This window comes from Mirounga angustirostris, unplaced genomic scaffold (genome assembly GCF_029215605.1).
Source record: "Mirounga angustirostris isolate CCGP_5_RB_7025 unplaced genomic scaffold, mMirAng1.0.hap1 SCAF_10, whole genome shotgun sequence".
Classification (NCBI taxonomy): domain Eukaryota; kingdom Metazoa; phylum Chordata; class Mammalia; order Carnivora; family Phocidae; genus Mirounga; species Mirounga angustirostris.
Window position 1 is genome coordinate 122466204 of NW_026991718.1, and position 23954 is coordinate 122490157.

Consider the following 23954-nt stretch of genomic DNA (forward strand, 5'->3'; position numbering starts at 1 on the left):
TGATGGAAGGTCAGCGTCAGGATAGGGACTGACTACCAGGTCTCTGTGACTAGTCCAGGCCTTTCTGATTTTAAAGAGAGGCTGCAGTGCAGTTAGAGCAAGGCCCCAGGTGGTGGCCAGGGCAGGGTTTAGCTGAGGGACAGCACCCAGTGCTTGTTTCCTGGGGTAGGGGCTGGACAGGAGGGTGGGCTGGAGGTGTAGTCCCTGAGGACACGGGCGTGGCAACCAGACAGCCTTGATTTGAATCGCATCTCTATCACTTACACTAAATGACCTGGGGCATGTTACTTCCCTTTCTGAGCCTCAGCTTTCACGTCTGTAAGATGCTAATGATAAACACACCCTCCTCCCATGACTGGGTGAGAATTAAATATGCTGAGAAGGTCCGTGCCTGGCAGATGTTAACTGCCACCGGAAGGATAGTGCTTCTACCACTATTTCTGTTTACTTAATATTCAACTAAACCAGAGATTGGCAATCTGTGGCCATAGGCCAATTCTGGCCCTCCACTTGTTTGTTTAAATAAAGTTTTATTGGAACACAGCGATGCCTGTTCATTTACATGTTGTCCAGGGCTGCTTTTGTGCTACAATGGCAGAACTGAATAGTTGCAACTGAGGCCATCTGCCCTGCAAAGCCTAGCATATTTCATATCTGGCCCTTTGTAGAAGAAGCTTGCCAACTCCTGATCTAACCAATATTAACAAATATTTGTGAAGCACTACGTCTGTGCCAGGCCTTGGGCTGTTATTTTTATTTTCTTTGGAGCTTCCTTCCTGGCTTCTCTCATACTCCAGAAACATCCATTTTTCCGGCCACTTCTTAGCCCAGTTGAGATCTGGTTCAAGCTTCAAGCTGATACTTTCAACAAGTTCATAAGGGAATGAAGGAAAGGAACACCTACCATGTGCTAAGCTCTGTACAAAGCTATCTTTTCATTGGATCTGCACACCTGCCCTGTGAGAGCAGGTTCATTACCCTGCACCCACACTAGAGCCTTTATTTATTTTTTAATTTTTATTTTTTTAAAGATTTTATTTATTTATTCATGAGAGACAGACAGAGAGAGAGAGAGGCAGAGGGAGAAGCAGGCTCCCAAGGAGGAGGAAGCCCCCTGCGGGACTCGATCCCAGGACGCTGGGATCATGACCTGAGCCGAAGGCAGACGTTTAACCATCTGAGCCACCCAGGCGTCCCATACTAGAGCCTTTAAGATATGAAAAGATCTCAGTCTCAGAAGACAACCCAAATTCTGACTTTCCCACTCCTGGCTGTGTGACCTTGGGAGAGTCACTTAACCTCTCTGAATTTCAGTGTCTTTATTTTAAAACAGGGGTGATAAGAGTGTTTTTGTTGTTCATGCTGCCCCTGGCACAGTGCCTGGCACACAGTGAGTACTCACTCAGTAAAATACTAAGTATTGTAATCATTATCACAATTGTTACTGTCCTCTGTAGAACAGGGAGATCAGTATCAGTTGGAAAGAGCCACTCTGGGGCCGTGGGAGGGATTGTAAAATGCTGGTCAGTGGCTTGTTAATTTTCCTTTGGGGTCCGACTAGAAATTCAGGAGAAGTTTCTGGCCCCTCTGGAGCCGAGGCAGAGGCTTCAGTGAGGGAACAGAATTGAGCTGAGCTGCTGTCGCCTCCAGAAAAAAAGTCCCAATTCCCTAGGCAGAGTGTGAGGCTTTGTTTAATGACACCACGTCCCTGCCTGGGAGGAAGCAGGCGGGGTGTTAGTTCTGTGAACCAGCAGAAGGCAGGAAGGAGGAGGTGCCATTGCTTATCCTCTCCCCCGCCCCTCCCCGGGTGGGGGCACCCCCAGCACCTGGGGCTCTTCTCTCCACAGAGGCTGCAAATGGGGAACTTATGAAAAACACCTCTGTGTTCCTGCCCCTCCAAGAACCTATTAAGCCAGGCGAATTTAATTACGTTCACAACGCCGCCTCCTTACTGTTTCCTCTGTTCACCTTCCCAGAGAGGCTGCGGATGTGGCTCCTGATGTGTCCATATGTTCCCATGAGAGAAGCAGGGGGCGTGGAGCCTTTGGTCGCCACATACCTCCTAAGTGCCAGGCGAGCTGGGCCGCCTGCCCGGGGCTGGGGAGGCCCATCCTGCGTCTCTGCCCAGAAGCAGATGCTTGACACCCAACATGCTGAGCCCTGGGAAAGCTGGGGAAAGCGGTGTGGCCAGAGGAGGGGGCGCTGGAGAGGGAGGTCAGGGAAGACTTCTCTGAGAAGGTGATGTTTCAGGTCCGTCTCGAAGGATGATGACAAGGAGGGAAGGACCCATGAGCCACAGGGGGAAAGTCTCCATTTAGAGGGAAGCCCACGCGTCCCTGGGGAGCTCTGGGAAGGATCTGGAGAGGTCAGGAAGACAGAGGGGGTGCAGATCTTTGTTTCACAGGGCTAGGACAATGCTAGCAGGCCCTGGAGGAGCTTCTGAAAGAGTCTGAGTAGGGAGGAGACCCTTTATACTCAAGAGGGGTTGCTCCGGTGGCCAGCATGGCACCTGAGAGGGGGCTGGTATCTTAATTTGGGATCCCCCTAAAATCAGACTCTGACACAAAGGTTTGGGCGCAAGTATTTTGTGTGGGGGTGAGGCCAGGAGGCCCTGCAAAGGAGGAAGGGAACTGATACTGGAAGGGAAGAAAGCCAGGGAAGGGCGGGCTGGTGAGTTGTGACCCTGCGGCCACAGGAACACAGCCCCACTGCGGACCCTCTGAGGAGAGCACAGAACACCTCAGAGTTGCCCCACCAAGGGGAGAGAGAGCCCAGGCCTTTCCACACGCTCCTGACCCTCAGGGTTGAGGGGTACACTTCAGGGTGCTCAACTTCCATTCTGCCCTCAGCAGAGGATGCTCTCAGGAGACAATAGACAAATAAAGCAACAAAATAATTTTAGCTGGAAATAACCGCTATGAAGGAAACAGGCAATATGATGATGCAAAATAACGGTTGTGGGTTAGGATTTTAGACAAAGTGGTCAGGGAAGGCTTCTTTGAGGAGGTGACATTCAAGTTAACATCTGAAAGACAAGGAGCCACACGCAGAGACCAAGGGGAGGAACGCTCGGGCACAGAGAGCTGAACTGGGGAAGGCCTCCTGCACTTGAAGATCTGAGAGAGGGAGGCCAAGGCAAGTGAGGGATGCAGTAGGTGGCGGGGACAGTTTGCAAGAAGGGCTGGAGCCTCAGATGGGGCTCCATAATGCACATCCTTGAAGACCGTGGAAAGGGGAGTGGATTGCACTCTAAGAGGTTCAGGATGTGGAGGAAGAATTTTAAGGAGGGGAGTAGCGTGGTCTCATTCATGTATTTTAGAGATCCCTCCTGTGAGTGTATGGGAAGGAGGCTGGCGGGAGGTGGGGAGAGCAGATGAGGAAACAGGAAAAATGAGAGCTGACAGTGCTTGGGCTGGAGACGTGTGAGGGGACGTAGGGTTCGCTGTAGAGGCAGAGCCAGCAGAGGTGTGTCTGGGGCGGTGGGGGGGGGGGGGGGCGGTGCAAGGAACACGGAGAAATCTAGGTTGGTGCCCCAGCGTGGGCTCGGGAAACTGCAAGGCTGGCAGGGCCATTCAGTGTTTTGGTGAAACAGACCGAAGGGGAATGGAGTTCGATTTCCTACATGTTGATATGCTTGTGGGCATCCAGTGAAGAGGCAGCTGGGCAAGGGAGCGGAGGCTTCAGGGCCCAAGCTGGCGCTCAGGGGAGCGATCACCCCTTATTTCAGGATGCATTACATAGCCAGCTAAGTGGTGCGCATGCCAGCTGCCTTCCCGGACTTCCCAGAAGCCGGCACCTTCAGCCTCAACATGGTGCTTGGAAGAGCCCCTGCTTATTATTATTAATTAGTATTTGCTTTAGATCTGTTTTTGAAAAATGAAAATATTACAGATACAAATTAAGTTGCCTTTGTATCTGTCTTTCCTTTCCTGAGAGTTTTTTTAAAATGCTTTTACTACATTTTTATATGTCCTTAAACACTTTGTAGTAATGTTTTATGTTTTAAACATGTACATAAAGGTATTATACTGCATGTATCCTAAGACTCTTTTTACTCATTACCGTTTTTGAGTCCATCCACATCGGCAGGTGTAGCTGTAGGTCAATCCCTTTAACTCGGTACAGAATGCTGTTATGTGAATAGATCACAGATTTCACCATTTCACTAATTGGTGAACATTGACATGATTTCCAGTTCTTCTGGAATTTGGAAAACACTGTAATGATTATCTTTGTTATCATGTATATGTTTTGAAAGGTAACACCATGACTCTGGTGTGAATATAAAATGAAGACGTGTCCATTTATTTAACTCGTTCACTAATGAGAAAGCCAATAATACGTTACATTTGGCTCAAAGGAGAATCTGATGAATACACATAGGTATCAGCAACCAAGAATGTTGACATAAATCTAATAAATGCAAAACTGGTTGATATCTATTGACCCAGAGAATATAGTGTTTGGAATCTTCTTTTCTACAAGGTGGGATCAATTGTACCTCTACCAGACAACATTTATTTGCATTTTCATGGACAAGAATCCCTCGCATTCCACCTTACACCCATTAGGATGGCTACTATAAAAAAACCTGATGAGTTTTGGCCAGGATGTGGAGGTGTGCACTATGATAGGGATGTGAAATGGTGCAGCTGCTATAGAAAACAATATGGCAGCTCCTCAAAAATTAAAAATAGAATTCCTGTATGATCCAGCAGTTCTAAGTGTGTACCCCAAAGAATCAAAAGCAGGGACTTGAAGAGGTACTTAAACACCCATCTTCGTAGCAGCATTATTCACTACAGCCAAAATGTGGAAGCAAACCAAATGCCCATCAAGACAGGAATGGACAAACAGAATGCAGAGTACACAGGCAATGGAATTTTATTCTGCCTTTGAAGGAAGGAGAGTCTGATGCAGGCTACAACATGGGTGAACGTTGAGGACATCGTGCTTAGTGAAATAAGCCCGTCACAAAAGAACAAACGCTGTATGATTCCCCTTACTGGAGGTACCCAGGGAAGTCAGATTCGTAGACTAGTGGTCAAATTCCACAGTAGTCAAATGGTTGCCGGGGGCCACAGAGAGGGAAGGATAGGAGGTTACTGTTTAATTGGTCGAGCTTCAGTTTTCCAAGATACAAAGAGCTCTGGAGATGGATGGTGGTGATGGTTGTGCAACAATGTGAATATCAACAGTACGCTTAAAAATGGTTAAGATTAGGGGCGCCTGTGTGGCTCAGTTGGTTAAGCATTCGACTCTTGGTTTTGGCTCAGGTTGTGATCTCATGGGTTGTGGGATTGAGCCCTGCTTCCCTTCCTGCTCCCTGCTCAGCGGGGAGTCTGAGGATTCTCTCCCTCTGCCCCTCCCCCCACTTGCAAGCGCTTGCTCTCTCACACTCTCTCTCATAAATAAATCTTTAAAAAAGTGTTTAAGATGGTAAATTTTATGTTATGTGTATTTTACCACAATGAAAAAAATGTTTTTTTTAAGTAGGCTCCACACCCAGTGTGGAGTCCAACACGGGGCCTGAACTCATGACCCTGAGGTCAAGACCTGAGCCAAAATCAAGAGTCAGACACTTAGCCGACTGAGCCACCCCAGTGCCTCCACAATGAAAATAATTTAATGATAAAAAATAAGATGCACTAATCTCAGTTTTCTACAGGTTACAAAGTTGTACAATAGCCTAATCAAAGACAAAGGCACACATTCCTTTAGAAACAGATAACCCCAGAAGTCCACGAGCCAGCGCTTAGCATTCCACCAAAAGCACAATCATTTGCCCATTCTAATGTCTTTAAAATTTATCTTGCAGTATATATGTCTTCTTGTGCATCTGGGAAAGTTCTTTATAATAAATATCTTGGAGTAGAATTGCTAGGTTACAGGATTGCACATCTTCACTATACCTGGGTATTAATCAGATTGCTTCCGGAAGCGTTTACGTTACTTACTAGCTTACACTCCAACAGCTGCATAAATAGAAACCCAAATGACCAGTAAACTTAAGCAAACGTGTTCAGCCTCTCTAGTAATCAGGACAGTGCAAATTAGAACAACTTTGAGAACATTTCATACTTTGCAGATTTGCAAAAATTCAGAAGTCTGCCATTATCCCATGTTGGCAATATATTAAATTACAGAGTCAGGAAGATCTGGTTGAAGAATTCTAAGCACACTGCTGGGAAGGAAAAAAAAAAAAACGCAAGTCCTAAACACAGAACCCCAAGGCCATTTTGTCCTTGAAGAAATAATGTCAGATTCTTGTTTAAGATTCAGGGAAAGAAGAGTGTGTACATGTTGAAATGGAAAGAGGGATGTTTAGAGAAGAGATTTGCTTCTTATTTTCTTGAGAGTTAAAATTTTTTCCAGCTTTATTGAGATATTACTAACATTTAACATATGTAATTTTAAGGTCTACAACATGATTTGATGCATGCATATATTTTGTGCAATTATTATTACAGTAAGGTTAATCAATACCTCCATCCCCTCACATAATTACCTTTGTGTGTTTGTGTGTGGTGATAATTTTTAAGATCTACATTCTTAATAGCTTTCAAGTATATAATAGATATTGTTAATTAGAATCCCCATGCTGTACATTAGATCCCCAGAACTTATTCGTCCTGCAGTTAGAAGTTTGTACACTTTGACCACCTTCACGCATTTTCCCCAGCCCCTGGCCCTGGCAACCACCATTCTTCCTCTTTTTCTTTGAGTTTGGCTTTTTTAGGCCCCCACAGGAGTGAGAACCTACAGTCTTTGTCTTTCTCTGTCTGACTTATCTCATTTGGTATACTGCCCTCCAGGCCCATCCATACTGTCGCAAAAGGCAGAATTTCCTTCTTTTTTATGGTCGAATAACAGTGTACATATGTACCACATTTCCTCTATCCATTCGTCTGTTCAAAGACACGAGGTTGTTTCCATGACTCGGCTATGGTAAATAATGCAGTGAACACGGGAACACAGATATCTCCTCAAGGTAGTGATTTCATTTCTTTTGGATCAATACCCAGAAGTGGTATGGCTGGGTCACATGGTAGTTCTGTTTTTAATTTTTTGAGGAACCTCCAGACTGTTTTCCGTTGTAGCTGCTCTAATTTACATTCCCACCAACAGCACACAATGGTCCCCCTTTTTCACAGCCTTGCCAACACTTTGATCTCTTATCTTTTTTTTTTTTATTTTAAGTAGTCTCCATGCCCAGCATTGAGCCCAAGATGGGACCAAACTCACAACCCTCTATCTCTTACCTTTTTGACAATGGCCATTTTAACAGATGAGAGATGGTAGCTCATTGTGGTTTTGATTTGCATTTCCCTGATGATGAGTGCTGTTGAGCACCTTTTCATGAACCTGTTGGCCACTTGTATGTCTTCAAAATATTATTCAAGTTCTTTGTCCATTTTTAAATCGAATTCTTTGTAAAATCTTTTACTCTTTGAAACAGTGCACTTGAAGTCTGTTTCTTGGGTTTCTCTATGATTGCTATAATAATAAAATATATATTTCACAAAAAGAGCTCAGAACCAAAATCTACCTATACACTATTTACAAGATGCACACTTAAAGTGATGCAGAACAGTAATAAAATGGAAAAATAAAGAGAGATATGAATCACAGGTGAAGTCAGATCTAACATAAAAATATTAATTGAGGCGAAGATGCTGGGTTTTTTTATTAAGAAGGAGAAGCCATCATGAAAATATAGCATTCTGGAACATTTGTAGGAATGAATAATGTCACATCAATATATGTGAGGAAACCTGTTTAAATTCTGTAGAGAAACTGAGGGGAACACAGGAGCATGGGAGCTGCTTTAACTCATTTTTCTTGAGATCTCACAGCTGAAGTAGTCAAAAACAGTTAGTTTATTGAATAGACACAGAGAGAAATGTGTATATTACAGCATAAACATGACTTCAGATGCACAGGAACATTTTACCAAAAATGATCATGCCCTAAGCCATAATGAAAACCCCAATACCAAAAAGATAAAATTCTAGGAATCAGGTTTTCTGACCATAATAACAAAAGGATATGTTAAATAAAGACTCTTCTCCAAATAACTTTAGGTTAAAAAAATAAAATCTCCAGTTATAGAATATTTATAAAAATATTTCTATGATGCAGTTAAAATGCTCCTCATGGGGAAAAAAATCATAGCTACAGAGCAAGGGTTCTCAACTTCAGCACAATTGACATTTTGGGATACATAATACTTTGGGGTGTGTGTGTGTGTGTGTGTGTGTGTGTGTGTGTGTGTGTGTGTAGGGGGCATTCTACAGCCTGCAGGACATTCAGCAGCATCCCTGACCTCTATCCACTAGAGGTTCGTAGCACCACCTCCACACCACACCAGTTGTGAAAGCCAGAAACGTCTCTAGACATGACCAGGTTCCTCGGCAAATGGTCCCTGTTTGAACCTCTGCCCTAGATACTAATATTATTAGAAAAGAAAATGTGAAAGTATAAATAAATTATTTAATTTGAAAGCTACACAAAAAGCCACTGATGATACCTGAGGTCAACATTCATAGAAAAGCAAAATTTAATTCCTAGAAAACTTGTCAAAATGTTTTTTTTTTAAGTATAAGAACTGATTCTTTGGGTAGATAAAACATATAAACCTTTGAGAAGGAAAGTTTTAAAAAGCAACAGGCATTCACAATATTGCAATTGGGAATTTAACTACAAAAAGCATAGAGCAGGTTAAAAATATGATAATATTATCCTAGGTATATGCTATTAGTGCTAAAATCTGGATGAAGTAGACAGTTTAAAAAGTATGTATTTATGTAACTAACTTATATATGTAACTCAAGAAAGCATGGGACCCAAAGTAGCCATGGAAAATATTATGAAAATCAGTCTTTCAAAAAGCACATAATACAAATGACAGCATTTGCCAAAGATAACCCCTCCCCCCAAAAAAGTGTAAGTGAAGAGAAACCTAAAAATGAAAGTTCCTCAGAACTGAGGACACACCAGACAAATTCAAACAAATACATATCCAGGCAAGGATGGCGATGTTCAGATCAGACTCCACTGAATTGAAAGCAAAAGGGAGGTGCTTTATAATAATATTAACATTTAATCCATAATGAAGGCATAGTTGGAGTTTTCCTTTTGCAATAAAAAACAACATCGAAGTCCCCAAACAAAACACTTTAAGTATTGAAGGAAGATTGTGATGGAAGCAGAAAAGTTGCAGGCAACTTAGACGTGCCAAAAAAGGAAGGAAGGAATCAAAATCATACCACGAGGCCACTAATGGAGCAGGTTAATCTGCACACAAGCTCACCCTGTTCCTGCGGCCTGTGGAGCAGACACAAAGTATAAACATATTTCGGTCCCAAAGGAAAGCTTACCACAGTCTCAAACGTGCAAGAAGTACAGATGATGTCCTTTGATCACTTGTGTTAGTAGAAATTAGTAGCAAAGGGAAAAGAAACAAACAAACAAAATGAACCTCTTAGAAATTTCAAAACTTTCTTTTTCCAAAACGTTTTTTAAACAACTCTTGGATGAAAGAAAATAAAAACTGAAATAGAAAATAAACACACAGAAGAGAACGCTAATGAAAATCTTTCATGGTGAAATCTATGAGAAATGTCAAAGTCATGCCCAGAGGCAACTTCATGGCATTAGACATATTTCTAATGAAATAGAATGAAAAGAATGAATTAGAAACATGACCAAAATCGGGGGGGGGGGGCAGAAACAACAGTCACGCATCTTTTAGAATCAGAGGACGTAATTAATAAAGATACAGAAGATTAGATATTAAGGAATCAGAAAACGGAGAAGTGATAAACAATTTGAAATTTGATTCTTTTGAGGAGGAAGAAACCTCCCACATAATAAAAGGGGAAAATCCATGAAGGTTGCCTAATGAAGAAAATGTGCGAGGAAAACACGGCTACTCGGCGTCAGAAATAACAAAGGAAGATAAACACAGGTGCAAAGGCAATAAAAATAATTACAAGAGTATGCAGATTGGTATGCCTCACTCCACAGTGTGTGTGTGTGTGTGTGTATTTAAAATATTTAGGTGAAAAGGACACACTGTTCCACATAGGTGTTTAGTGTGAGCACTGCTTGTACGTAAAAATCAGGAGCTTTCTTATATTCCCAAAATAACCAGTTAGAAATATCATAGGGAAGATTTAACAAGAAAATTACTGACTTGGAGGAAGAGAAGTACATAGCTTTATTAAGAGATTTATTTAATTCTGTGTATTTTACAAACCCTTACACAATATATGGCTTACTAGGTGCCAGGCACATTTCATCCTAACCAACCCTTGAAGGTAGGTTTAATTATTATCTGCATTTTTCCGATGAAGAAACTGGGGCACAGAGAGGTTAAGTAACTTAGCCAGAGGCACCCAACTTATAAGTAGCCGGACCAGGCTTCAAAATGCAGTCCGCTTTGAGCCTCTGCGCTCTTTGCTGTTGGCCCGCACAGTGAATAAATGAAGAGACACACGTGTTCCAGGAGGGAGGATTTGATGTCACAAAACGATCAATTCGCTGCTGGCCTGAGCTCTCTAGCAAGGGCTGAGCTGCTGACCGGCTGTCCAGGGTGACTCTCAACAGAAGGCAAACTGTCAAGGAGCTGTAGGCCGCCCCCAGGTGCCCCAGTCTCTCCGGGGTCAGAGTAGAAGGGCCACACTCACCCGGGCCTGGGAAAGTGCAGCTCACATGGAGCTGGCCACCCTTCTCCTCGGCACGTCCCTGCTCTGAGTCCCGCCGTGTGTGGACGTGATGGTGGCGGGCAGGTCCTCTCTAACTCACCATGCCCCGTTCTCCTCTCTTAGATCCAGGAGATGGTCCACTCGGAGGTCGCTGCCTATGACTCGGGCCGGCCGGGGCCCCTGCTGGGCCGCCCAGCGATGCTGGCCAGCCACATGAGCGCCCTCAGCCAGTCCCAGCTCATCTCTCAGATGGGCATCCGGAGTGGCATCGCCCACAGCTCCCCGTCACCCCCAGGGAGCAAGTCAGCCACGCCCTCCCCCTCCAGTTCAACTCAGGAGGAGGAATCAGAAGCGCATCTTAAGGTAGGTAGGGCGGCCACGCAGGGCCCTAAGATGCCCTCCCGTCAGCAGGTGCCCGGGCCCTGCGTGGCAACGGGCATCACCTGCCTCGAGACCAGACCGCAAGAGTGCAACTGTGTCCTTTGCTGGAGGACACAGAGGAAGGAAATCAGCAGGTAGAACAGGGCCCACCGGCCGGAGCCCCTGGGCAGTGGAAAAGGCCCTGCTTGGAATTTGGGATTTCTGGCTGTGGCCTCTAAGTTAGCGGAGCGTCCTTGCCAAGCTGTGCCCCTCCACTCCCACGGCCTTGTGTATAAAGCAGAGATGATACTCACCCACGGCCAGGGGCTGGATGAGAGAATCCTGTGAAAACGTGAAGTCTTACTCCTCAGTGGCCAGTGGGTCATTTCAGGGACATTGATGGCATCGGCAAGATCCTCAGGGTCACATCTATGGTCACTTTGGCCTTTTAGGAGAAGATACTCTGACAAAGCTGTGCGGCCCAGCGAGGACACCCGGGCAGCACCGAAACTGACCCAGCCCCCTCCACTGGGTACATGCCCCCCACCCCCAGCATCCCTAGAGTCATGGGTGATCCTGCCTCTGAAGAACATGTCAGGGCTGAGAGGTCACCAGCTGTCCAGGCTTGTCCTTCCTTCGCACTGACAACTCTCCCTGGCTCCGGAAGGCACTGTGTTTTACTGGGGTGGAAAACAGAGGCCGGAGAGCCCAGGGATGGCCTCGCTCGCAGCGACTCTCCCAATGAGCCTGTGGCAGAACCTAAACTTGATCCCCCAACTCCCACCTCCCCTTCTGCTTCCTCAGAGCTCTCACCCTTTCCACGCAGTGGCCCTGCAGACGCCTGGCGGGGGGCAGTTTGGACCTGGCAGGGGCCCTGACTGCCTGGGCTGGGTGCGTGCCTCTGGGTCTGGTCCGGCTGCATCCCCAGGACAACTTGGTCTCTACAATAGGCCAGGCAGGAGCGGTTTTTATTTTCTTTTTTATTTAGCAGACACTGTTGGCGCCGGATACTGTTCTAAGCACATCACCAGCATTAACCCATGGGATCCTCATGACGGCCCTGTGTGGTCGGGGCCATTGTCCTCTCCGATTGGCAGATGGGAAAACCAAGGCCCCAGAAAGGTTACGTCAGTCTGGCTGCAGAGAGAGGCAGGAACAGGTGCAGCAGGGCTGCGGGCTTCCCCTCGCTGTCCCTCAGACATGCAGGCCTGAATTTTGCCCAGGGGCCCACGGATTCCCTATCAATTCCTGGTGTCACCTTCATCTGCTTGGTGCAGAGAGTGACCGTCTTCACTATAGGATCCAGGACCTTTGACCAAATTCCTGGTCCCCGTGGGGCCTGAGGGTCCTACCGGTGACCCACTGAGGTCTGTGGCAAGCATCCCTACATGGCTCCCATCCGATAAGCCCTGAGTCGCACACTCACAGGATTGCGGTCCTGCTTCCGAGGCCAGGCATCCCCAGTGAGGCCACACCCACCGAGTCACATAACCTCCTTCCCGTCCAGTCATTTCACAGGGCCCCCGGGCACCAAGCCCCCTGCCCTAAGTCACACACCTGGAAGTTGGTGGAAGACACCGATCTTTTGTGACTAAGGATCATCTTTGGGGATTATTTGTGATCACAAGAAGGGAGAATGGTTAAGAAAAATTGATATCCTCAAAACTGGGAAATAGGGCCGAGCACAGGGCTGCACACGCTTTCAACGGCCAACCGCACGCTGTCTACAGGCTCGTGCGGGAGGCCCCCGATTCCCTAGGAGAACGTACGTTGTCGGGATTCATTACTCATGATCCATTCGGGGATTCTACACTCTGTAAAGGTACATGTTACCTTGGGAAAGAAGCGGCAGAGAGGTAAACAATTTTTGTCTGATTAAAAGGCAAATTAAGTTCTCCCTGTAGAGATGCAAATGACCTCTGCCCAGGAGAAAAGATTAAAAGCCCCAAAGGTGACCGTTTCATTGCTCTGTAGGGCAGGTTCTCTCATATTTCTTTGAGTCAACTTTGCCACCTTGCTGATTTTCATTCATGAGTGAAACAAAAACTCCAGGGTTCCTAGCTCCTACCCAGCACGTGTGTGTGTGTGTGCATGCGTCTGTGTGCTTGTGAGCGTGTGTGTGCACGTGTGTGCACGTGAGCATGTGTGTGTGTGTGTCCTTTGCCTCCCTCACCAGGGAGCGGTGAGCATGACAGCATGGCCCATGCGTCCCGCGCTGGAGTCCAGGGTGGCACGTGCGCAGAGCCGGACAGACGGTGGGGGGGCACTGCTGAGGAAGGTCCCCTGTGCCTCAGGCTGGGGTGGGGAACCCGCAGGGGGAGGCCCTTGGCGTCTCTGCTTTCCTGACTCCTCTCACCTGTGCAGATGTCAGGAGAGAAGAGACCTTCAACTGACCCAGGAAAAAAGACCAAGAACCCAAAGAAGAAGAAGAAGAAGGACCCCAACGAGCCGCAGAAACCTGTGTCAGCCTATGCGCTCTTCTTCAGAGACACTCAGGCTGCCATCAAGGGACAGAACCCCAGTGCCACCTTCGGGGATGTGTCCAAAATTGTGGCCTCCATGTGGGACAGCTTGGGAGAGGAGCAGAAGCAGGTGAGTCTGTCCCTTCCGGGGCCCTCCCCCAGGGCGTTGAGGCCCTGGAGCCAATGACAGAGTTGGAATGTCTGACATCAGGAAAAGCCTCCTGCTGGGGTCTCTCCTGGACTCAGTTTGCCCATCTGTAAGCTGGGAGGCTAGAGCCCTTCCGGGTCCGCTGTTTGCCAGCAGAGTTCACTAGCGGCTTAACCGTTCTGATTCCTGCTTCCTCTTCTGTTAAGCGAGAATAAGCATCTCTGTCCATCTTGTCCGACCAGCCGTGCCAGCCTGGAGTCCAGGCTTCCTCTCCCACTGACCGTGCGCCCCTGGCCCCTCTCAAGGGCGTCCAGGGAGAACAGGGAGCAGAACCAGCTCAGAGGCAAATGCCAGCTACCAGCGGCGGGACCTCCGGCTGATCGCCTGACCTCTCCCCAATGTTGCCCATGTCTTGGATCTTTCAGGCCTATAAGAGAAAGACCGAAGCGGCAAAGAAGGAGTATCTGAAGGCTCTGGCGGCCTACAGGGCTAGCCTCGTCTCCAAGGTAACACCCTGGCCCATCGGCCCAGCCCTGATAAGGGAGGCGCCGAGGCCCACGGGAATGGTCAGCGCCCTAGTTCCTGGAAAGGACGAATAAGCCCAGTGGGGTCACTTCTCCCGTGCACCTGCTGTCTGCCACGCTCATGCCGGCACTTTACGTGCATTTCGTTTCACTTCATTCTTCCAGTGGGGTTGAGCAGCGGGCCTGAAATGAGGAGTGTAGGTGCCTTGTCTGGAAGCTGTCACAGAGCACAAGGCATGTGGGTCAGGCCGCAAAGGGCCAAGCAGGGAGGGCGTTCCAAGTTGAGGGAACAGCACAGGCAGAGGTGTAGAGGCTGGAGAGGAGCATGGAGGATGGCCCGGCTGGATGAGGCCGGCCTCACAGGCCAGGCTGAGGAGGCTGGGCTTCCTCACGGGCAGGAGAGCCCCAGGAATTAACGCAGGGGGTGGTTGGATGGTCAGAGCCAAGTGCACCGAGGCCCTGGGATTACCTCTGGTTTGCCCGTAGCTCCCCGCCAAGGGGCCAGAGAGCCAGCCACGGACCATGTCAGCGGGTTGCAGACCCAGTGGGTCTCACGGCCCAAGTTCTGGCTTATCCGTCTTCTCCAGAGTGACTGGTGTCTGTCTCCTTGCAGAGCTCCCCAGAGCAGGGTGAGACCAAGGGCACTCAGGCGAACCCGCCGGCCAAAATGCTGCCACCCAAGCAGCCCATGTATGCCATGCCGGGCCTGGCCTCCTTCCTGACGCCATCGGACCTGCAGGCCTTCCGCAGCGGGGCCTCTCCGGCCAGCCTGGCCCGGACGCTGGGCTCCAAAACCCTGCTGCCAGGCCTCAGCGCATCCCCGCCGCCGCCACCCTCCTTCCCGCTCAGCCCCCCACTGCACCAGCAGCTGCCCCTGCCACCCCATGCCCAGGGCGCTCTCCTCAGTCCGCCTGTCAGCATGTCTCCAGCCCCCCAGGCTCCGGTCCTGCCCACTCCCATGGCACTGCAGGTGCAGCTGGCTCTGAGCCCCTCACCTCCAGGGCCCCAGGTAAGCAGGGCCCAGTGGGAACGTGCTCTTCAGGACCCTGGGTGGGGAAGGCAGGCAGCTCGGGGTTTTGGATACCAGCCCGGGCCCTCGCCGGCAGCACCACCTCGGCACCTTACCTCTCTGAGCCTCAGTCACCACATCCGTGAAATGGGTCTAGTACGCTTTCCCTGAGGTGTACTGGCTGCAGCGAACAGTTGACAAGTTCCCAGTCTTCAGAGTCTTAGGACACCCCAGGCCCTCCTTCTCCTATCCTCCGTCCAGTTCTGCTCCCTGGCCCAAGGCGCCGAGGCCATGCAGCTTCTGCCGGGTCAGCCCCGGTCCCTGGCTCTCCCCAAAGCCTTGGAGGCCTGACCCACTGAACATTCCACAGACTCACGTGGCTCAGCACAACAACTCCATTTTGCAGACTGGGAAACTGAGGCCAGAAAAAGAAAGGCCCTGAAAGCAGAGCCCTTCACCCCCCAGATGCAGCTAGGAGAAGGGTTGAATTTTCCAAAAGGTGCTCTGCAGGGAAAAGGAAGAAGCATTCCAGGCAGAGAGGCAGAGGGGAGGCTTTGTAGAAGCCAGAGGAAGTGTCCCTGTGAACTCCCGCGGGCATGGAGAGTTCCTGCCCCCCCACTTGCCACCTGCGCTGTGCACCCCATCATCTCTGCCTTGCTCACCCGCCTCCTTCCCCCTTGGCAGGACTTCCCTCACATCTCCGAGTTCCCCAGCGGTTCGGGACCCCGCTCACCTGGCCCGTCCAACCCCCCGAGCAGCAGCGGGGACTGGGACAGCAGTTACCCCAGCGCGGAGTGTGGCGTCAGCACGTGCAGGTGGGTCCTCCCCGCCCCACCTCCGCCGATGCCGCCCCAGTGCTGCCCGAGCCAAAGAGGGGGCACGGGCCGCCCAGGGCTGGGGGGAGGCGAGGCCCCGCGGGTCACGGTGGCCCCGCGACCGTGCCTCGTGGGCGCTGGCTGCCCGCCGTCTTCACGAGAAGACGCAGAACAAAGCAAGACCCCAGAAGGACTCAGCGGGTCTGATGCCAGGGCTCTGCTTGGGAAAGGGGCCCAGCTTCAGTCTGGCTGTATCTCTTGCCGTCCTGGTTTTCTCACGAGGGCCGCCTTGTGACACTCACGGATGGGTCATCTGTCTTCCGTCGGGTTCCCTAGAAGCGGAGCCTGGGCAGCAGGATTTGGGCGCCCTTGATGATGTGGAGGGAGGGCTTGCAGGAGAAAGGGAGGGAGGGAGGTGGGACAGGGCCAGGGAAGGAGCCAGCGGGGGCTGTGCGCTCAGCCAGAGACTCCTTCAGCCCGATCCCACCGCAGCTTGGTGCCGTGCACCGCCCACTGCGTCCGCCTTGAGGTTAGGGCTTTTTGTTCCCTGGCTCAGTCAGCCGCTGGCTGTGGGCTGCCCTGGGGAGTGTGGCCCCTGGAGGAGGCAGCTCTCATCCAGCCCAGGGCAGCTCTCTGGAGCAGAGGCTGCTGGGAGGGCAGGAAAGGGGACCCGGGGAGGCACCCGCGGCGTCCACCGCACCCTGGGCGAAGGGCCAACGAGCCAACAGCGGGAGTCACACACCTTACTGGGACCCCCACTGTTACAGCCCAGCACCCCCTGACACACCAACCCCCCAGTCCACTTGGCTTCTCCGTGGTCCTTATGTGGACCTCAGCCTCTGGGCCTCCTCCCCTATCCTGCGCTCTTAGCCTCTTAGCCTTTCAACGGCACGCTAGCGGCCCTTCCTCTCGAAGGTCTTCCTGCTCCAAGAGTCAGTGACCTCTCATTTCAGCAGCTGAAGAGGGCAATGGGGCGGAGAGGGCACCCAATTCCTTTCCCCGCCAACCCTGACTCCCATTCCCCTGGCAAGGACCAATCCCGTGGCCACCCCTGGGGTCTCTGGCCCCAGCAACGGCTCCACAGCCTGGAAGACGTGACGTGTGGGGGACAGGCAGCTTCGGCTGCCCCTAGCCCCGGCCGTTGGCCTTTCTGCCCCTGCCCAGCCAGCCTGCCAGTGAGCCAGCAGACACGGCCCGTGGCCCACGGCCGACAGCCGGTGCCCGGTGGGAGTCTACCTGTGCAGGCAGACTCGGCTCAGCCCGAATCCCCTTCCCCACCCCTCAGCAGGTGCAGGCCCTCCCACCCCTGCCCTCCTGCCGGAGACATCCTTCCCAGTCAGAGTGTGGGGCTGGGGGCTCTTTAATGGACATTATGGAACGTGTCCGAGCTGCCCCCCAACACGGAGGGCAGACCACTGCAGTACCCTGCTTTACTTAATTTTTTTAAAATGAGGGAGACCTGGCGTATTCGTTGCAGGTGCACGGCACACGCTCTGCAGTAGGCTGGTGTGTGCTGGGGACTGACCACCGCTGGAGTCTAGGCAACACCCGTGGCCGCTCACTTACAGATGCTTTCCTTGTCCCGTGGTAACTTGTAAGGGCTACTCTCTTAGCAACTTTCAAATACAGAAACTCACAAAAATGCAGTGTTACTAACTGTAGTCCCAACGCTGCACATGGCATCCCCGAGGCTTTCTCATCTTCTCCCTGGAAGCTTAGACTTCTGACCCTTCCCCCATTTTACCCATCCCCCCACCCCCGGCAACCAGCATTCTGTTCTCTGGCTCTGTCAGCTTGGTTTGGGGTTTGCGTAGGTCCCACATGTAAGTGAGATCACCCGATACCCGCTACTCGTCTTCCTCGGACTCACTTCACTTGGCATGATGGCCTCAAGGTCCCCCTGGCTCTCCATGAGGCAGCGCCCTATTTTAAAAACACAGAAGGCGCCTTCCTCTGATTCTCTGTGAAGTTTGCAAATGACTAAGCCCGGACGAGAGCCAGGCGGTGTTGGGACCACCTTCCCGCAGGGCGGAGGCCCGGGGGGTCCCCAGCCGGGATTCCAGGAGGGCAGCTGGGCTGGTGGCTTATGGCCCGTCGGCGGAGGGACCTGCGCGCCCCCTCCCGTCCTCAGAGGGGCAGGGCGCCTCCGGGCTGGGGGTGAAGGGGGCGCCTCCAGGGTGGGGCTGAGGCTAGCGAGCAGGTGGCCTGGCGCTGCCCCCAGGCCCGGCTGGGCTCCCACGGCTCTGACAGCCCCCCTCTCTCCCCAGCCTGCTCCCCAGGGATAAGTCGCTCTACCTCACCTAATCCCGCCTGCCCTGTCCTCCCGGAGGCTTGCTGGAGGGGCACCGCTCAGCGCCTGAAGGGCCCACAGCAGGAGGGAAGCCCGGGCGGGAAGCAGGATGACCGGGAAGAGAGCAGTGACACAACGACGACGCCCCAGGGCCGAGTCTCCTCCTCGACCTCCCAGCAGACCCTGCCGAGGCGGCCCGCCGCACCCGCGGGAACCTCCTGCCCCCCACCTGCCTGCTCCAGGGCTCCCGCGGCCCCCGCCCCCCGCCCCTCGCCCTGCACCCGCGCTCCGCGTCTGGACGTCCGGCCCCCGCCCTCGCTCCCGGGGCTGCCCCGCCCGGAGGGGCCGCCTTGCGACCGAAACGCACCCCCGGAGGCATGGGCCCGGCCGCCCGGCCGAGGACGCGCGAATGCGGCTTCACCGAGTGCACACAGGTCGCCAAACCTCCGAACTGTTGGCTCCGTGTAAGTAGTTGCCTAAGTGTTTTAGACCCGTGCTGAAGACGTCGTCGATAAGATGATTTTGTGGGGGAGGGGGTAGTTTCCTTTAAGGCGAAGAGCATTTTATATGACCCCTTAGCACATATTTTTCTTTAAGTTTTCTCTTGGGGATGAGCACAAAAGCGGCTGCCAAACCGTGTCCGCCCCTGTAACAGCGAGAGCGGGACCACTAGAGCCACACTTGGAGACGTTGCGCTTTTTTTTCCTGGTTTTTAACCCTGTGTCCGTCTATTTAAAATGGCCAACAACGACTTCTGTCTATTTATGAAGCAAAGTTGAGAAGAGAAATGCAGTGTATCATAACGTGTGTGTGATTTTCAGGTTTGGTTTGGGTTTGGGTTCTTAACGTCGTTTGCAGCAGTTTCCTGGCCCTGGCAAGTGTCCGTCCCGGTGCCCAGTGCTTCTCTCAGTTTCTTTGTAATAAAACTTCTGAAAAGTTGAAAATCCGTCTGTCTCTTCGTGCCCTTGGCAAGCCGGAGCCAGGCCTTCCGACGAGGCGTTTGGGGGCGGCTCCGTGGGCTTCGAGTCCAGGCTCACCTGCCATGTACTCTCCCCGAAGATCTGCGCGGACCGCGGGGCCTCCCCGGCCTCAGTGTTGTCGCCTCCGGAAGCAGGACGGTGGCGCCAACACGCGCAGGTCTGGTGACGAGCAGGGGTTATGGGCACGGAGTGCTGGCCGGGCGGGGGGGGGGGGGGGGCAGGCTCCCCGTCTGGTGGAGGCGAGAGGTGGGTTCTGGGAGCCCGGGGAGGCGGGGCAGGGGGGCTTCTCCAAACCTGAATGTAAGGGGCAGCCCAGACAGGGGACTCTAACCCAGATTTCCCGACAGATGTTAGGTGGTGATACTTACAAAAAAAAAAAAAAAGTAGTAATTATGTGACGATTTTAACTGCATCTGGAAAAATAACAGTTTCTTGGTATGGAGGAGCTTTTGGGAGCTGCCCCTGCTGGGCCTCGTGACATGGCTGCTTTGGGGTGGGGACCAGTGACCCAGACGGAGGAGCCTCCCCCTCCCCAGTCCGCTCTCAGGGCCTCTCCCTCTGTGATCCCGAAACCTCCCTTCTCCCAGAAAACAGCCCCAGGGCTGGTGCACCATCTCTCTGCGAGCAGTTTCCTCACTGGAGGGCATTTTGTAATCCACTTTGAAAAAAGAAAAAAAGAAAACCAGACCAACAACAAAAACAACACGCTGCCCGCAGCATCACTGCAATGTGAAGCATAAATATTTCATGTGGTTACAATTTCCTTTCCTGCTCAGAGCTTCTCAGTAACACAGTGATGACTTAGTTTAATATTCGACTCCTGCTTTGACATGTGAGAAAACAGCATCCTTGGGATCCATACAGACAACCCAAAATAATGAGCGCCGGGCTATCAGGTTCTCGCCTCAGAGCAGAGCCCCCCACCCCGGCCCCCCACTGCCGCACCGGCCTCTGGAGGCGTCCGTGTGCTGAGGCTGGCCTCTCGGTGGCAAGGGGGGCTCAGAGATGCCCAAGGGGAGTCTAAATACCCTGCCTGCAAGTGCCGGGGGTTGTGGCACCCCCAAGCTGCCAAGGCCAGTCTGTGCTCTGGACCCGCCACGCTTCGAGGCCACGTGTTGTTGCTTAGACCCTAGAGCCGTGCCCCTGACACTGTAAGGATCGGCAGCCCCTGCAGCCCACCCCACTGTCCACGGAGCTGGCCCTTCCCAGGCCCACACACCTGCTTCAGATCCCTCCACCCCGCGCCTCCTCCCACAAACACCCTGGAACCGCAGCAGAGGCACGGCCTGAGCAAAGGCCAAGCCTCCGGACCCCAGGAGGAAGTGGTGGCTGGTCCCAAGATTGTCCAACACTAATTGCTCCCTGGAGGGCCCACAGGAGGTTCCACATTCGGTTGGAAGATGGGCAACACGGCACGGAGGGGCCTTCCGTTACTCTTAAGGGTCCACTGTGCTGAAATTCCATGTGTTCATCCAGCAAGACTACGAACAGGTGAGCAGTTACTCTCTGCCCCAGCTGAGCACCGGGGATGCTGGGGGAGTCTTACATAGATCCCACCCCTCGGAGCTTAAGGGCTAGCTGGGGAGGCAGAGAAGGAAAACGGTGATATTGAGTTATAAAATTATAACTTTATATTACAAATCATAAAAATCTAAAATGAACTACACTCTGTGGCAAGTCCGAAAGGGGGAGGGGCCGGGAGGATGCAGTAGAGGGGCCCCCAGCCTAACCAGGGACCCCAGTGTCTTCCGGGGTGAGACGATGTTGGGACTGTGCTGGAGGACTGACGTGGGGTTCTAGGACGCCCTGCTTTCCTGATTTGGGGCCCCCAGACGCTGTGGCTCTGTGATTGTGATTCTCATCCCGAATTTTGGGAGAATTCTCTTTGGAAGAAGCTGCGGCTGAGTGCAAACAGCTGCGTGGGGATCTCTGAGTCAGGAACAGGTTGAAGGTGAGCCGCATGCGCAATGCGTGTTCTCAAACCCTTGACCTCTGCATCCGCGTCCTGGGTCAGGGCCAGCCCAGGCTCCCTGTGCGCTGGGGCTGGTTGAGGGTGGTGTGTGTCTGGGTGTACCGTGTGGGGTGCCGGTGGGTCACGTACCCGTGTGTGTCGTGTGTGTGCGGCGGTGAGGTGTGCACGGGTGTGTTCGCACCCGCACGTCGTGCGCACACATGCGTGTGCTGTGCACCTGTCTGCAGCGTGCGTGTCTGTGCGCGGTGTGCGTGGTGCGCACAAGATACATGTCACGTGCACGTGGCGCGTCCGTGTAGCTGGTGTGCATGTGGGGGCGGCGATTCAGGTAAAATGAGGCCATTGGGGTGGGTCCTCATCCAACTGGACTGGTGTCCTTACAACAAGAGGAAATTTGGTCACGGGGGGACACGAAGAGCTCTGGTGCACGGAGGAGAGACCACGTGAGGACATGAGGTAAGGCAGCCGTGGGCAAGGCGGAGAGAGGAGCCTCAGATGACCCCAACCCTGCCGACGCTTTGATCTTGGCCTTCCAGACCCCAGAGCGTGAGAGAATAAATGTCTGTTGTTGAAGGCCAAGATCACCTCTTTGCAGGACCTATCGCTAAAGACAGGGACATTCTGAGGTACCGGGGGTTCAGGCTTCTACATAGGAGTTAACGGGGAGACCCGGCGCAGCCCTAACAGACGGGGTGGCTGGTATTGATTAGAAAGTCTGCAACGAGGGTGAGGTCCAACCACTGGCTCGTGGGCCAGGCCAAAGGAAATCGTCAGAGACCCAGTTCTGGAAGGATTCGGCTGGGTGCGTAAAGTAGCCAGATCACCCCACTGGGAGTCCAAACAAGCCACATCTGCCTCCTGCTCACCACCGTCCGTCCCAGGAGGCCCACACATCTGACATGGGGCCAGCACGCTGGAATGACTCGGAGAACGTTCTGTTCTGGGACGCGTCAAGGGAGAGCGCAGGACAGGGCTGCCTCCCCCATCCCCAGAATGACACCGGGCCACAACCATGTGGCATCTCTCCCGGGTGCCTTCCTAAACCTCCAAGCTCCCCTTTGGTTTTTTCTCTAGATCTGATTCCAGTCCCTGAAATGTTATTAGCATAAATGGAGTTGCAAATTCAGATGACCTCAGAGTTGGGCAGGTAACATAAACAAAGGAATGAGACAGATGAGGACAGGGCAGGGCGTGGTTGAGTGCAAAGTGACGACCCTGCCAAAAGGCATTTAAATTCAGCGTTCTGTAAAACACCGCTCTGGCCAAAGCAAAACCAGCTTGCCAGCCAGAGGCATCAAATTCGTGCTTTCCATGGAGGACATGGCTAAGAGATGGGCTTTGAAGACGGACAGACAGAGCTGGTTTGGAATTGTAGCTTCTCATCTGCAAAACACAGTGGTGTTTCAAAATCAGAGCTGGGGCATCTGGGTGGCTCAGTCGGTTAAGTGTCGGCCTTCAGCTCAGGTCATGATCTCAGGCCCCTGGGATCGAGCCCCACGTCGGGCTCCCTGCTCAGTGGGGATTCTGCTTCTCCCTCTGCCTCTGCCCCTCACTCCCCTGCTCGAGCTCTCTCTCTCTCTCTCAAATAAATAAATAAAATCTAAAAAAAAAAAAAATCTGGTGTGATGAATATATGAAATAACACACGTGGAGTGCTCAGTGCAGGGCCCGGCACATAGTAAGTGCTTAATTTATAGGAGCTGTTATTATTGTGGTAAGTCAGAGGAGAGCGATGGTGATGAATTTTTTATAAAAGCGGCCTGCCTTCTCAGGAGCGAATTGATGAGACCACTCGTGTGTGGAGCCGTGGCGCCCCCCGGTGGTCATACTCGATAACTGCAGAGCAGTGTAGCGGGCCGAAGAAAACGGTTAGGAGCCAAGTTACGCTTTCGGGTCAGACAGACAATGGGTTTGAATCCAGTTCTGCCATGTGCAGTAGGCGACAGGCCATTCACCTCCACTCTTACCCTCCATCACTCCACCTCCAATTACAATCCCATGGAGTGGCTGACAGCTTAATGAGACAATGTAATATCACCAGGCAGGCAAGTGATATTAATGGCCATTACTAAGGGCTGGCTATGATCCTAGCAGGATCCGATGGCAGCGTGCTCCTAGCACTCAGAACACCCCTGGCCCCACGCTGCCAATATCCTCCGTCTCGTGGGAGGAGAAACAGACGGATGCCCCACTGTTACTTCTTTTTTCTTTTGTTGGCTGGAGCTGAGGAGGGGTTACTCTGCCTTGGAGTCCCTGACCAAAAAAACAGAACCCCTGTGGATACCTGAAATCTCACTGGAGCGAAGTCCTCCTTTGATCATGCATTGCTGTATCCAGACTTCTCTTTTACAGTGAAAATTCCCCTGGAACTTTCAAACACCCCGGTGAGGATGAGTGCATCAGCTGCTTTCCTCCCAGACAGGAGGGGCCCGGGGGTGCCAGGGGTGGGGGACACTGTGTACTATCGTAATATCCAGCTGGATCCCACTCCACACACACCCTTCACCCACTTGTGTTTCTGCCCAGAGAGATGACTTCCTTCCTCTTCGGGACCAGAAGGGGATGAGGAGCCCATTGAGGGAGGCCTTCCTGGGGTGGGAGCCCTGCCCTCCAGCTGCTGAGCTGTCCCCAGGAGCTGGAGGACCAGAGGCCAGGCTGGGACTCTGACTGCAGGGCCCCCTACCA

At 52.0% G+C, this 23954-nt stretch overlaps 1 protein-coding gene across 5 annotated transcripts in view; it reads left to right on the forward strand.

Moving 5' to 3' along the window:
- The window catches only part of TOX2 (TOX high mobility group box family member 2), a 130644-nt gene extending 111369 nt beyond the window's left edge, over positions 1-19275 (forward strand). For 3 of the 5 annotated variants that reach the window (XM_045885792.3, XM_064573208.1, XM_064573209.1), the window contains 6 exons: positions 10833-11072; positions 13434-13661; positions 14105-14185; positions 14817-15212; positions 15897-16027; positions 18295-19275. In XM_045885792.3, the coding sequence (XP_045741748.2) occupies positions 10833-11072; positions 13434-13661; positions 14105-14185; positions 14817-15212; positions 15897-16027; positions 18295-18331 (1113 nt within the window). In that variant the 3' untranslated portion in view covers positions 18332-19275. The remainder of the gene's footprint in view (positions 1-10832; positions 11073-13433; positions 13662-14104; positions 14186-14816; positions 15213-15896; positions 16028-18294) is intronic. The other 2 variants (XM_064573210.1, XM_064573211.1) reach the window with 2 other exon arrangements.
- The last annotated feature ends 4679 nt before the right edge of the window (positions 19276-23954 follow it).